The following is a 14,866-nucleotide window of genomic DNA, read 5'->3' on the forward strand; positions in this document are numbered from 1 at the left end:
CGACTATCATCCCAGTACCTAAGAAAAACAAGGTAACAATGCCTTAATGACTACCAACTGGTGGCTCTGACATCCACCATCATGAAGTGCTTGAAGAGGCTGATCATGGCACACATTAACTCCAACCTCCCTGCAATTCGCCTGTTGCCGAAACAGGTCTGCAGTGGACACCGTCTCCCTGGCCCTACACTCATCTCTGGAGCATCTGGACAGTAAAAGACACCTACATTAGACTATTGTTTATTAACTGCAGCTGTGCTTTCAATACTATAATTCCAAGCAAACTCATCACCAAACTCCAAGACCTGTGACTCGACACCTCCCTCTGCAACTGGATCCTTGACTTTCGGACCAACAGACCACCATCAGTGAAGGCAGGCAGCAACACCTCCAGCACAATTATTCTCAACACTGGTGCCCTACAAGACTGCGTCCTCAGCCCTCTACTCCCTATATACTCATGACTGTGTGGCCAGTTTCTGCTCTAACTCCATCTACAAGTGTGCAGATGATACCACCATAGTAGGCTGTATCGCAAATAATGATGAGTCGGAGTACAGGAAGGAGATGCAGAGCTTAGTGACATGGCATCATGACAACAACCTTTCCCTCAATGTCAGCAAAACAAAAGATCTGGCCATTGACTTCAGGAAAGAGGGTGGTGTACATACACCTGTCTAGATCAATGGTGCTGAGGTCAAGAGGGTTGAGAGTTTCAAGTTCCTAGGAGTTAACATCACCAAGAGCCTGTCCTGGTTCCACCATGTAGATGTCACAGCCAAGAAAGCTCACCAGCATCTCTACTTCCTCATGAGGCTAAAGAAATTTGGCATGTCCCCTTTGACACTCACCAACCTTTATGAATGCACCATACAAAGCATCCTATCTGAATGTATCATGGCTTGGTATGGTAACTGCTCTACCCGGGACCCCAAGAAACTGCAGAGAGCTGTGGACATAGCCCAGCACATCACAGAAACCAGCCTCCCCGCTGTCTATACCTCTCGCTGCCTTGGTGAAGCACCCAGCATAATCAAGGATCCCACCTACCTGGGTCATTCTTTCTTCTACCCTCTCCCATCAGGCAGAAGATACAGGAGCCTGAGGGCACATACCACCAGGCTCAAGGACAGCTTCGATCCCACTGAGATAAGACTATTGAATGGTTCCCTTATACGATGAGATGGACTCTTGACCTCACAATCTACCTTGTTACGACCTTGCACTTTATTGTCTACCTGCAATGCAATTCCCTGTAGCTGTAACGCTTTACTCTGTATTCTGTTATTGTTTTTACCCTGTACTACCTCAATGCAGTGTGTAATGAATTGATCTGTACGAACGGTATGCAAGACAAGTTTTTCACTGTACCTCGGTATAAGTGACAGTAATAAACCAATACCAATAATACTTTGAAGTTATGCTCTGCTTCCCAAGTCGAGATGAGGTGTGGTCATAATACCAAACAATCTGAAACACTACTTCATACTTTTTTAGTCTGGATAAACAATTGTTCGCCATAACACTGTGCTTTCTGTCCTGAAGCGAACTTCTTATCAATGTTGTCATTGTTCCACTGGCTTCTACTGTCCATACACAACATCAGTAGCCTGTTCAATTCTTTTCCTTACTTCAAAGAACTGAATCAAATTGGCCAAGTGCATTTGCCTTTAACTGACCATTGCAGAATCTTCAATATTTCTAAAGGACAATTCATGCTGTACCAGATATTGTGAATATGGATTTCCATTTCCAAAACAGCTTTAAAAAAAAATGAAAGTAACAAAATAGTTTTAACCAGTGGCATTTGAAACATGGATCTCCAATTTGTTCATCCAGTGGTTCTAGCTTTCTTCTGAACCATCTTTACGATGGCTTTACTTTTACTTGTCTTTCCAACAGCTTCTTCAAGTTTGTTGACACTGAACACTTATGAAGGTGCTGAAAAATATTAATAAAGCTGTGAGTCCTGAAATTTCATGATGCAGTGCATGGTTGTTCCTCACACCACATTCAACTAGGCTCATGAGAAGGTTTTGCAGTTTATAAGTTTTGCAAAGGATTATTTACTGTACAAGCAGACTATTCAACTCATCTATACCAGTTAACTCGTACTCAAATAAGCCTGCTCCCACCCAAATTACTCTTCTAGCTCAGTGTCCACATTCCTCTACTGCCTTCTCATGCATGTTGTTCATCATACTTCCCTTTAAATACAGTCAGCTTCAAGCATCCCATTTGATCTATTTGTGACACCAACTGATTTCAAACCTAGTAATACTCAACATGAAACTTTACAGTAAGAGCACATCCTCTAATTATATACATGACCCTGGTAAATAAAGAACTAAAATATTAGAAAACCTGGAATGCAAACATTTACTTGAAAACAATCTAAAACTGGCCTGTATTAAAGCAGTAATAACCAAGCATCCAGATGATTGAAAATAATTTAAGAATGATGCTCATGCTGTTCAGAATTCCCCAAATGTAAATGCAGCATTTTAGCTTGGAGTACGTTTTTGTAACAGGGTTAATTTTAACTCCATAGTTTTGATGACAGGAAGACGGCCAGCTATTCTGAACATACATTGATACCTATACTTGATACAGAAAAGTATCACATGATTACTGTTCCACATTTTTGGTTTCCACTGAACTTCATCCTACATCACCTGGGCAGTGTAGAGAAAATTCATTGGATTGATTCCTAGGATGAAGGGGAATGACATGAACAAAGGTTGAGTGGGTTGGCCATATGTGGATTGGAGTTTACAAGAATGAGAAGTGCTCTTATTGAAGCATAATATTCTGTGAGATACTGACAGGGTGATGCTGAGAGGATATTCTCCTTAGTGTGGGTCATAGTTTCACAAAAAGAAGTCACCTACTGAGGAGAAATTTCTTCTTGAGGACTGTGAAATTTCCTACCCCAGAGCGTTGTGGAGATGGAGTCATTGAAAATATTCAGGACAGAGATTAATAGACATCTGAACTTCTAGGATGTTAAGGGATTGGTGAGAGAATGCAACAGTCATGTTTCAGCCAAGATTGATTATCCACGGTCTTATTAAATGGCAGAGCAGGCTCAAGGGTTGATAGGGCTACTCACGCTCTTGTTTTACATGTACTTCGCTTTCAAACAGTGAGGGAGTCTCCTCTTTAAAAACAAAGTGGCAGACTTGATATGGACTTTGACAAAGTCACACAGGGATGGCTGATCCAAAGGAGCCCGCAAGATTAAGAGCAATTTGGCAAATTTGATCAAGAATGCCTTGGTGACAGGAGGCATAGGGTGATGGTCATGGGCTGTTTTTACAATTGGAAGTGTGTGATCAGTAGTGTACCACAGAGAACAGTGCTAGGGCCCTTGCTGCTCGTAATATACATTAACTACCTGGATGTGAATGTAGGATTACTAAGTTCGCAGATGACACAAAAATTGGTGTTGAACGTAGTGAGGATAGTAATTAGCTACAGGATGATATTAATGGCTAGGTACAATCAATAGAGAAATAGAAGATGGAATTTAAGCCTGAAAAATGTCATTTTGGGATACTAACTCGGCTAAATTATGTACAATGAATGGCACGACCTAAAGAAGTAGTGAGAAATCTAGGGACCTTGGTGTGCTTGTGGTAGCTCAGGTAGGTAGAATGGTTATGAAGGCAAATGGGATACTTGCCTTCATAAGCCAGTGTATGGTATCTAAAAACAGGGAGATTATGGTACAGCTGTATAAAACATTGGTTAGTTCTTTGCTGAAATACAGTGTGAAGTTCTGGTTGCCACACAATAGGAAGGAAGTGAGTGCACTGCATGCAGAGGAAATTCACCAAAATACTGTCTGGGATAGAACAGTTCAGCTATGGAGGAGAGCCTTGATAAGCTGAGTATTTTCCCTGGACAGGAAAAGACTGAAGGGAGACCTGATTGAGGTATATAAAGTTATGAGGGACATAGGGTGGAGAGTGAGAAACTTTTCTCCTTTAGCAGAGACGTTTATAACCAGAGGTCATAGGTTTAAGGCAAGAGGTAGGTGATTTAGAGGGGACTCAAAGAAGAATTTCTTCACCCAGAGGCTTGTTGAATCTGCAACATACTGCCTGAGGTGATGGTCAAGTCAGGAACTCTCACAGCATTTGAAATGCCATGGAATAGAAGGCTATGGACTGACTGCTAGAAAATGACATTAGTGCATAGATGCTTGACAACCAGTGAGGAGATGGTGGGCCAAAGGACCTATTTTTGTGCTGCAACTCCATGACTGTATGAGTCTATATAATTAAGAAAAAGTATAATTAAATTGGATTTTATTTAATTTCAATTGCTTGGCTTTAATGTTTAGAGAATAAGAATCAACAAATTGCCAGCAACTTGTTGACAAATAAAAACCAAAACTCTTGATTATGTAATTTGCAATGGAATCACTTTGAAAAAGCTTGAACATTTTATGTCCCTAATACATCAATGTGCATGCAATTCTTCAGAAAAATAAAGAAACAGACAGAAAGCAGCTACAGTAGCCTTGCCCAATAAATCAAAGTTGTATGCAGATGAAACAGCTGAATGTTTAGACCTCATTCCAATTTATTTAACACCATAATCAAGGTTTCAAGAACAGATTTATGGAGGTGAAAATATCAGCTGCAAAACTTCAAATTTCACAAATAAAAGATTCTTAGTAGAGGGGAGCAAACACAGGACTTAGGCCTCAAGTGCACTGGAGACAAATTAATGAATGAATTTAGTTGTCTGATTGCCAAATCAAAAAGTGTCTTTTTTTCCTTCTATAGAGTAGGAGAAAAATCAAGGCCATAAGCCTCTTAGCAACTGCCACAATTGGAAAAGCCTCACAGCACATCGGCCCTACTAATAGGGCTGTGGTGTCTGAGTTACAAGACAAAAATAACTTCAAAAAGAACTGATACAAAACACAGTCTAAATACTAATTTTACTCCAGCCACAAGCAGATTCAACTCAGTGGACAGATTGATGAACCACAAAATCTTTTTCAATAACAAACAAGGTTTAATAAAATAAATCCCAATTACTTGAACATTTTCAAAAATGACTCAAGTCCTTTGTAATACTACCTTCTGCCTCGAGATGTTTTACTTCTACCTCATCTCTTGTTCGAGCACCCCAGCAAACACATGGTATGTAGGAGTATGTTGGGGAAGGAGGATCCTTCCCAGAAAGAATCATAGATAAAACTTGCAATGAATTTTAAAAAATAAATCAAGTTTCACTTTTAAAAAGAAAATAGGCTTCTCAGCATTCTTCTTGAGTCACATCCTTACAGTCACACTATTCATAAGCCAGCAAAACATGAATCATTATAACCTGGAGCTTTTCAAACGTCACAGGTAGTGTACTTCCCAGTTGTAGTACCGTCTGTATGTGTGATCAAAGAGTACAGACAGTACATGCGTTTGCATATCCTAAAGAGACTGCCTCCAGACTGTAAAGATGTATAATTGGAGTTCAGTAAGTATTAGATTGCACCATGTGAGTATGTTAGGATCTGATTGGTTCATACCTAATACAAACGGAATTGCAATACACAGGATCCTTGCCAAATATTGCTCCATGAGGTGGGGCACCACAGACAGGAATGTTTAAGTGCTACTTTCCTTAACTCCTTCAGGACTTCACCATAGAATGAAGGCAAGTTATTTTAGTTTGGTGATCTTAAAAGAAATTCTCATTTTTCCCCCATCAGAAAGCCATCATAATTACATTAAATAGAACTGACAAGGCCTGCAGTCAGTCTCAAAACACGAGTAGAATGGAAGCAATGTCGCATGATCACCTACACTTTCAAATATTTACTGACTTATCCTTAAACGTTTCTGCACCTTCTGAGTCCTGGAGAGTCCTCACTGCATTGATGCTCCCGAGCTTGGAACCATGTTCATTGCCATAAACTCTGGAACCAATCTCAAATATTTGCTTCACAGTGTCAGAGACCCAGGCTCAATCTTGATCTTGATTGCTGTCTGCGTGGAGTTTGCACATTATCCTGTTATTGCATGAGCTTCCTCTGGGTTCTCTGGTTTCCTCCCACATCTCAAAGGCTTGTGGGTTGCTAACTTAATTGGCCCTAGTGTGTAGGTGAGTGGTAGAATCTGGAGAGAGTTGATGAGAATGTGAGAATATAAAATGGGGGTATAACAGGTCATCCCCAGTTACAAACAGTCGACTTATGTACAGGCCGTACAAACAAATGAATATTTGGGAGAGTGGCGGGATGGATTTGCTGGCTGCTGCAGGGCTGTACACATCTTCTGCTGCCTGGGAACTTAGCTTGCAGCTGCATTTCCGAGTTGCAAACTGTCCAGGTTATGAATTGTTCACAAGAATGAAACCCTGCTATAACTTGGGGAGGACCTATAATGCAGGATCAGTGTAAATGGGTGGTTGATAGTTAATGCAGACTTGGTGGGCTGAAGCACCCATTTCTATGCTGTCTCTCTCTATGACTCTAGATTCTTGAAATCCAAAGTAGAAAAACAGAAAGTTTTGGAAATACTCAAATCAGTGAGCATTTATGAAGAGAACGGGCAAGTTAACAATGTGGTTGTAAATATTTTCCTTGTCACGGCGAGTAAGAAGGGTGACAATGATTTTGCATTAATCACAATCAAACATGGTACCCTTAGCTTGAGAATTTGGGAAAAAATAATTCTGGCCTTTAATCTGGGCATGGCCTTTTCATCCACATTTGCCCTTTTCTCCATTACCCTTATGTTAGGGTAATATTGCTTTACATGGGTGGAAGGGGTCTTCATTCAGAGATTCGGTTCAAGTGTAACATTTCAGTAGACAAAGGAACTTTAATGCACCAATTTAATCTTGTGTCAACTTGGCACACATGCAATTGTGAAAATGTGTGACCTTATGTCACCAAAGGCAGCTAGTCAGTATGGTTAATGGCAGGAGTGCACACCATAATCATGATAAAATATCTGGTACCATGGACTTTTGAATATGGATTGAAGCATGGAAATTACAATCAGCTCAATCAAATTATTCTAACTATCCTTGTTCAAATAATGGGCTCAATACAAGCATGGTTTAAAATAAATCAATTTGGTATGTTATTCCAAAACAGATATTCATTTGATTTCTTTTAGAGGCATGAAAAAGGCTTAATGTAGGGAAATTTCCTAGGAACTTTTCAAAGTTTATAATGTAAAATCTATGATGGAAAACAAACTAAAGCTCTTAAATATGCAGGACCTTTATATTTAAATAAAATATAACAACAAATGACTAATTTTACATGTAAGGATAGATTTAAATCAAAAAAATTGAAAAAGAATTTGCTGGAAATGCATATATACTGAAAAAGGAAAATAATTTTAAAAATTAACCCAATGTTCTTGCATGCCAAGTGTTGTTTCAAAAACAGAATCACTTCATAATAAATTCTCATTAGCAAATAAGTAAATTTGAAAACTCTCTGCAGCTTTAACTCCAATAATCCCGCATCCAATTGTTCAGAAATCCTGATGGTTCAGCATCTGGCTCACTCATTAGTCTGAAACATGAGCAGGGGAGCCAACATGAAGGCAGGGTGTGCGGCCAGAACTGAGTTCTGGAGGATGGACAAAGCCAGGATTGCATTTCGGAACAACAGGGCACAGGAACGCAGGTAGTTTGTGGCTGGAGCCTGGAGTGCTTGTTTGTTTCCTGCTGCCTTTAAACTTACTGGGTTCATGGGAACATTTATTATATTACTGTGCAATATGTGAAAAAAGTGAAATAAAAGCATGTTTGGATATTAATAGGAGTAACATCCAATTATCCAGAAAATCCGCTTTTCTAGCACTACCTAAGTCCCAAGGGCGCAAGATTAAAAGAGTTTTACTGTATTTGAGAAAATCCAATGTTAAACTAGAAGCACCTGCATTAGGTTTCATCAAGAGAGACCCAGGATCAAGTGCAAGAGTTTTGAACACTGATTAATTTTAAAATATCAGATCTGCTATTCTACACATGCAAACATTCTGTAGGATGTTGTTAATCTAACCGTGAAGCAATCATACTTTTGCATTTTAAGAAGCCAACCAATGGTGTGCATCCAGCCTAACTGCGCTCAATAACTTGCTTTGTTACAGATCAACTTATCCTAAGAAGCAGTGGTGTCTGAGCCTTGACATGTGCATGTAATTGCTGAGATCACACAGCCCTAAATTGGACCTCTGCTTTTGCTATTTAACTTTTTTTTTGCTCCATGCATCACTTTGCTAAACAAAATGCATTTTATTCTAGGAGAGAATCTAGAATATTCTGTAACATGTTGCTTCAGTATTTATTTCTAAATCCACTTCTTTACATTTCACCCTTCTGTTTTTTCTTACACATTTTGCATAATTTATAAAGTAACAAGCTTTTTAGCTCAGCCATTTGACCTGGGTGGTTATTCTCCATATAAAGGCAGTTCTCTCTGTGGCCATGTTCTCCCATCAAACATCTTCCTTAACCACATGTCTAACCTATTACCAGATGATGTCCCTGTTTCAATCATTAACCTTGCTGGTACAACCTGTTAAATCATAACCCTTTATAAAATGTTTCCCCTTTTTATATGTCATAACTTACATTTATTATCTACTTACTTTCTTCTTACACCCCTCAACAGCTGGAACTAATGTGTTTATATCCATTGTCCCACATCCCTCCATCATTTAAAAAAACTTCTGTCAAAACAAGATGTTTGTATTTTGTCAGATTCCTTTACAGCGCAGAGCCCTGAATCAGCACAATACACCAACTTTAGCCACACTAAGATTTTAGTAAGATTCAACATTAGTACTTTGCTTTGTTATTCCATGCCTCTTACCAAGTAATTAGTAATCCATTAACTTTTGTTTCAGCATCTTCAATCTAGGATTCCACGTCTTGTGAACATCCATTTCCAAATCTTGCTCTTTCACATCACCCAATTTTCTGACAGCTCTTTTATTTTAACCAATTCCTCCTGCACCTTGCAGTCCCCGACACGTAATTCCAACTGTTACTTTCATCACTGATACACATTCTTATGAATTTCCTGAGCAGTTTCTTTAGGTATTTGAAACAATTTTAATATTTCAGCATTTCCAATTCTGGACATTATTTGGTCTTAAACCAATGTTCTTCTCATTCGTAAATTGGTATTATTGTCACATGTACAATGAAAAACTTGTCTTGCATACCATTCATTCAGATCAATTCAGTACAACAGTGCATTGAGGTAGTGCAAGGTAAAACAATAGCAGAATGCGAAATAATGTGTTAGTTACAGAGGAAGTGCAGGTAGACAATAAGTGCAAGACCATAACGAAGTAGATGAGAGGTCAAGAGTCCATTTTATCATCCAAGGGGACCGTTCAACAGTCTTATAACAGCAGGATAGAAGCTGTCCTTGAGCCTGTGCTTTCATGCTTTTGTATCTTCTGCCCGATGGGAGAGGGGAGAAGAGAGAATGTCTGGGGTGGGTGGGGTCTTTGATTATGTTGGCTTCTTTAGCGAGGCAGCAAGAAGTGTAGACAGATTCCATGCAGGGGAGCCCGGTTTCCGTGATGTGCTGAGCTTTGTCCACAACTCTCTGCAGTGTAACTGATCTCTGCAGTTTCTTGTGATCACAGGCACAGCAGTTGCCATACCAAGCCATGATGCATCCGGATAGGATGCTTTCTATGGTGCATTGATAAAAATTGGTGAGGGTCAAAGGGGATATGCCAAATTTCTTTAGCCTCCTGAGAAAGCTGGTGAGCTTTCGTGGCCATGGCGTCTACGTGGTTGGACCAGGACAGGCTATTGGTGATGTTCACTCTTGGAACTTGAAGCTCTCAACCCTCTCAACCATAGCACCGTTGATGTAAACAGGAGCATGTGCACCAATCCCCTTCCTGAAGTCAATGACCAGCTCTTTTGTTTTGCTGACATTGAGGGAAAGGTTGTTGTCATGACACCATGTCACTAGGATCTCTATCTCCTTCCTTCCCGTGGTAGTACCATGACAAAGGTTACTCGGATTTCATCTTTACTGCATTTTCCTCTATCCATCACATTACAAAATATTTTAAGGGAGGGAGGCAAGCCTACAAACAGCAAGATGCCCAGATAATCAGTTTGAGTGATGTTGAATGCAGAATTCAACATCTCTGGACTTCGGAACAGGATCACTCAATGAAAACACTGTCTTTGGGTCTATTGTGTACACTTCAGCAGATGCAATGGGCCTCAGTTTTAATGTCTTATACAAGAAACCTGGAGTGTGAAATACTATCTTTGGGCTGTGTCAGCCAAGGGTGGGACTTCTGTAGGTAAACTGGATGAGTGCATTGTAGACAAATTTTCTGATTATGCAAATCTAGATGAGGAAGCAAGTTATGAGAATGCAATAGGATGCAAATGTGTTGAGTGAGTGGGCAAAAATTCAGGGATGGAGTATAATATGGGGAAATTAGAGACTATCTACTTTGGTAGGAAACAAAGCAAAGCAAAACATTGCTTACGTTAAGAATGTGGACCACAGAGGACCTGAATGTCCTTTTACATAAAGCACAAAGTTAGCGTACAGATGCAACAAGTAGGAAGCTAATGGTTTGTTGGCCTTTGTTGCTGAAGGGATGGAATATAAAAGGGGAGTCCTTGCTACAACTGAACTTGGTGCTGGTGAGATAACAACTGGAGTGCAAAGTACAGTTCTAGTCTCCTTACTTAGGAAGACATATGCTTGCATTAGTGGCAGTTCAGTAAAGGTTCACTTGGTTGGTACCTGGGCTGAATGGGTTGTCTTATGAGGAAAGTGTCAGTAGATTGGACCTATACTCACTGGAGTTTAGAAGAATGAGGACGTTTTGAAACACAGAGGATTCAGAGGGGGCTTGACAAGCTGGCTGTCAAGAGAAGGTTGCCTGTGTGAGAAACTGAGAACCAAATGAGGGTCACCCATTCAAAGAGGGAGATGGTAGAGTAGTTTCTTCACTCAAGAGGTCAAAAATCTTTGGCATTCTCTATCTTAGAGTTGCAGAGGCCAAGTTGGACCGATATTGGATATGTAGGGGCATCAAGGATGAGAGAGACAGGCTGGAAAGTGAAGCTGAGATCAAAATGAGATTGCTCATTATCTTACTGAAATGTCAGAACAGATTTGAGGGCCCATACAGCCTGCTCCTTCCCTTATTTTTCACGTCCTTATGTCTTGGATAGTGTCAAGAGTTGCTGAAGCTGAACTCATCTAGCCATGAAGAAATTTCCATTATTCTGCCGATTAGTGCCTCGTAGATGATGAAAAGTCTCCGTGGATTCAGGTCACGGATCATTCACTTCAAGATACTCAATCTCATTGATATATCTACAACAATATTAATTTTAATTACTTTTAAAATAAAGATATTGATAATAACAGTAATGTAATTTTACTGTAAGAATACTAACACTATCTTGTGCCTTCATTTTTTTTACATCATTGCTTATCTGGCTACCCTTACTTTACCTTGGCTGTACTCCACATTGAACTTAATGCCAAAAAGGGTTATCAATATTATCTATTAAAACTTAATGTGTGTACTACATGAAGTAAACAAGGAGCTATTAGTGAAGTTCATAATAATTTAAATGTTCCATTCAACATGAACTCATGTTGATGTTCACTCATAGATGAGTTCACTCCAGTTTTGGTATTTGTTTTGCACAACCACCATCTAATCTCCTCTTATGGCCATCTCTATCAAGTTACCCCTAAACCATAGAACCATACAGCACAAAACAGGCCCTTCGGCCCACCATCGAGACTTAATTACACACAGCTGAAACCTGACTCCCGTAACATAAACTCTACTCTGAGCCCTGTCACAACCTAAAACAACAAGAGCAACAGAAACTACGCCACAAAAAAAATCTCACATTTTCAAGGTCCCCACAGAGACAATTCTTCTTAGACTGCATCTCACAGACAACCTGTTGACCCCTGACCAACAGGACAAGCAAAGTGACCAGACTGCCCTTAAGTTCATTATAATTAGTCTCTGAGAAGAACCAGGAACAGTTTGTTGAGAATCACCAGGTGATCCAGCAGCTAATTATTTGCAAATACTATGCCTCAAGGGAAAAGAAACAGCTCTTCAGGTCAAGATCTAACAGAAAAGTTGGGATCTTAAGAACAGATGGTGAGTGGAAAAACTGCAGAAGTGGTTAGCAATGTGCACATAAACATGATACACATGGAGTTTACAAAGTTGTCGAAGCCAGCTTTGCCCCAAATATTCAAGGCCCCACCTCAATGATAGCCAAGAATAAAGGCATTTATCACAGACAGAAGCAATCTGCACCAAATTTAAGTAAAACTTTGAAAATTTCAACCATGGGCTACGCCCTTGAGTCCATATAATAGCAATAATGTTGTCCAGCTTTGCAGCCACCCCAGATCAATAAGTAGTCAAAAAGCTGACATGCCAAGTAAAAAGAAAAAGCAAGGTCTCAGGAGCAGACAATATTCCTGCTGAAGTTGTATAACTTGACAGAAAGGAATTTCAGTCACATATTCATAACTTGATCTTCCATGTCTGGGGCAAAAAGAGGGCAAGCCAAGAGGACCTCCAAGATGCGATACTCATAATTATGAATATACTTGCTTTATGTTACGGGAAAAGTTGTTGCAAGGGTGCTCCTTCCTGGCTGAACAGCTGCTCCCAAATTGCAGTGTGGATTCATTCTATCTCAAAGTGGACATGATCTTCACCAGGAAACAAGAGATATACAGGGAGCAGCACTAACCATTAAAGATTGGCTTTTTAACTTCAATAAAGCTTTTAACTCCATTAATTCAAGGAGTAATTCCTCAAACTTAAAATAGAGATGAATTTTTATCAGCAGCTAAGTTTGAGGAAGAGTTTTCTTCATGATAGCATGCAAACCATGACCAAAGGGTCAACATATCCAATCTCAGTGAAGATGGGCATCATGCAAGGCTTTATCGTTGCCCCAGCATTCTTTCAATCTTTCTCACGTCAATGTTGCAGTGAACTCTCTGCCAGATTGGAGCTAGTCTATAGGACTAATGGAATACTGCTCAACTGCATTGCCTCCACTTCTGAACCAAGGACATGCCAACCTCACTGGACAAGCTGCAGTACACAGAAAATGTTTGCCTACATGCACATTTGGAGAGTAGGAGAGTCTAGGATCTGAAGGCACTGCCTCAGAATAAAGGGACATCTCTTTAAATTGAGATGAGGAAGATTTTCTTCAACCAGAGGGTGTTGAATCTGTGGAATTCGTTGCCACAGAGGGCTGCCAAGTAATTGTGTGTATTTAAAACAGAGATTGATAGGTTCCTGAGTGGTAAGGGGAGAAGGTGGAAGAATGGGTTTGAAAAAAAATCAGCCATAATTGAATGGCAGAGTAGACTTGATGGGCCGAATGGCCTAATTCTGCTCCTATATCTTATGAAAGCCGAGCTCTGAGTCATCACTGACTCATACACTGAAGAATACAAGTGGGCCTAACGTTCAAGATTTGCAAAACAAAGACCCTCTGCTATCATGCCCCTGCTGTACAAAGCCTGATATGCCTTTCCATGGACATCAACGATAAAAATCAGCTTCACTTACAGTGTGCCAACAGTCTTTGGTCATCTGAAGAGTGCTTAAAGATCAACACCTCATACCCAACACAAAGCCCATGGTCTATTGAGCAGGAGTGATTCCTATGCTTCTGAATGCTTCTGAGACTTGGACTACTTACAGGAGTCAGCTTAAAGCACTTAAAGGACAAGACTTGTGCTTTGTTCACAAAGCCTTCCAATTCCACTATCAGGATAGGTGGACCCAACATCGAGATTTAATTACACACAGCTGAAACCTGACTCCTGTAACATAGACTCTACTCTGAGCCCTGTCACAATAAGAGATCACCAGGTGGACAGACAAAAGAGCACCAGCATATTCTCAAAGCCTCCTTGAGAAAGTGCATCACCCCCATAGACTCCTGAGAGTCTTTGTCCTTTGACAACTCATAGACACCTGCATATCGTTGAAAGTGCACAGCATCTTCCAAACTAGACACCCATGCACCCTGCTGAGCACCTCCTATCCCACCTGTGGAAGAGCCTGCAGGCCTCTAATTGATCTTGTCAGCCATCTTAGAACCCAGAGGAGTGGAGCCATCCTCCATGTCAAGAGGCTACCTATGAAGGGAGAAGGAATGGATCACTGCAATGGCTCACCAAGATGTACTGCTACAAACAAATAGAAAGCAGATCTCTGCTTCACATTTCCTGTGCAGCAACTTCATGGTTCTACTGGAAAAAGAAACTCAGCCTCACTGCACTCTTTCTGAAAACCAATGATGGAGTCAGTGTTACTGTTTGCATAGCTACAGTGTTGACAAAGAATGATTTGTGGTACAGAAGTTCCATATAATATATCAAGTGGGAACCAGGCAAAATGGGGAGAGATGCTAAAGGAAACAAACAGTGGAAAATAGTTGTACAATAATTGCACCTCAATTTATTTTATTAACTTTAATCTGCTTTGAAATTTGTGAAAAGGTACAATTTACTTACTTCACGTCATTGTTTTTCAATACAATCAAATCAAGTATTTATCTCCTCAATCACCCAACTTTAAAATAAATGGCATCTCTCTAGGCACAGACCTTACTCAAAGCTCAAATGTGAATTCATGGTGCAGATTGGTGACATCTTCAGGTTCTTAATGATCACTGGTTATCCATTAAATGGTGAGAATAAAGCAGTAAAGCTTTGGGATCCTTCAGCAACCAAGGAAATTAATTTTTCCATTAAATCTGACTTTGAGAAGTGGTTATTATAACTATACAGTAGCTTTCACCACATAGAAGCCTTTAG

At 40.0% G+C, this 14,866-nt stretch overlaps 1 protein-coding gene across 7 annotated transcripts in view; it reads right to left on the reverse strand.

Moving 5' to 3' along the window:
* The window catches only part of ptk2aa (protein tyrosine kinase 2aa), a 373,012-nt gene that overhangs the window by 201,928 nt on the left and 156,218 nt on the right, over window positions 1–14,866 (reverse strand). Inside the window, exon 1 of one of the 7 annotated variants that reach the window (XM_052023867.1) lies at window positions 5,097–5,312. The exons of 4 other annotated variants lie outside the window; for them this stretch is intronic. In XM_052023867.1, the coding sequence (XP_051879827.1) occupies window positions 5,097–5,208 (112 nt within the window). In that variant the 5' untranslated portion in view covers window positions 5,209–5,312. Of the gene's footprint in view, window positions 1–5,096; window positions 5,331–14,866 lie in introns of those variants that run through there. 2 more of the 7 variants (XM_052023868.1, XM_052023873.1) reach the window with 2 other exon arrangements.

This window comes from Pristis pectinata, chromosome 9, assembly GCF_009764475.1.
Source record: "Pristis pectinata isolate sPriPec2 chromosome 9, sPriPec2.1.pri, whole genome shotgun sequence".
Lineage (NCBI taxonomy): Eukaryota > Metazoa > Chordata > Chondrichthyes > Rhinopristiformes > Pristidae > Pristis > Pristis pectinata.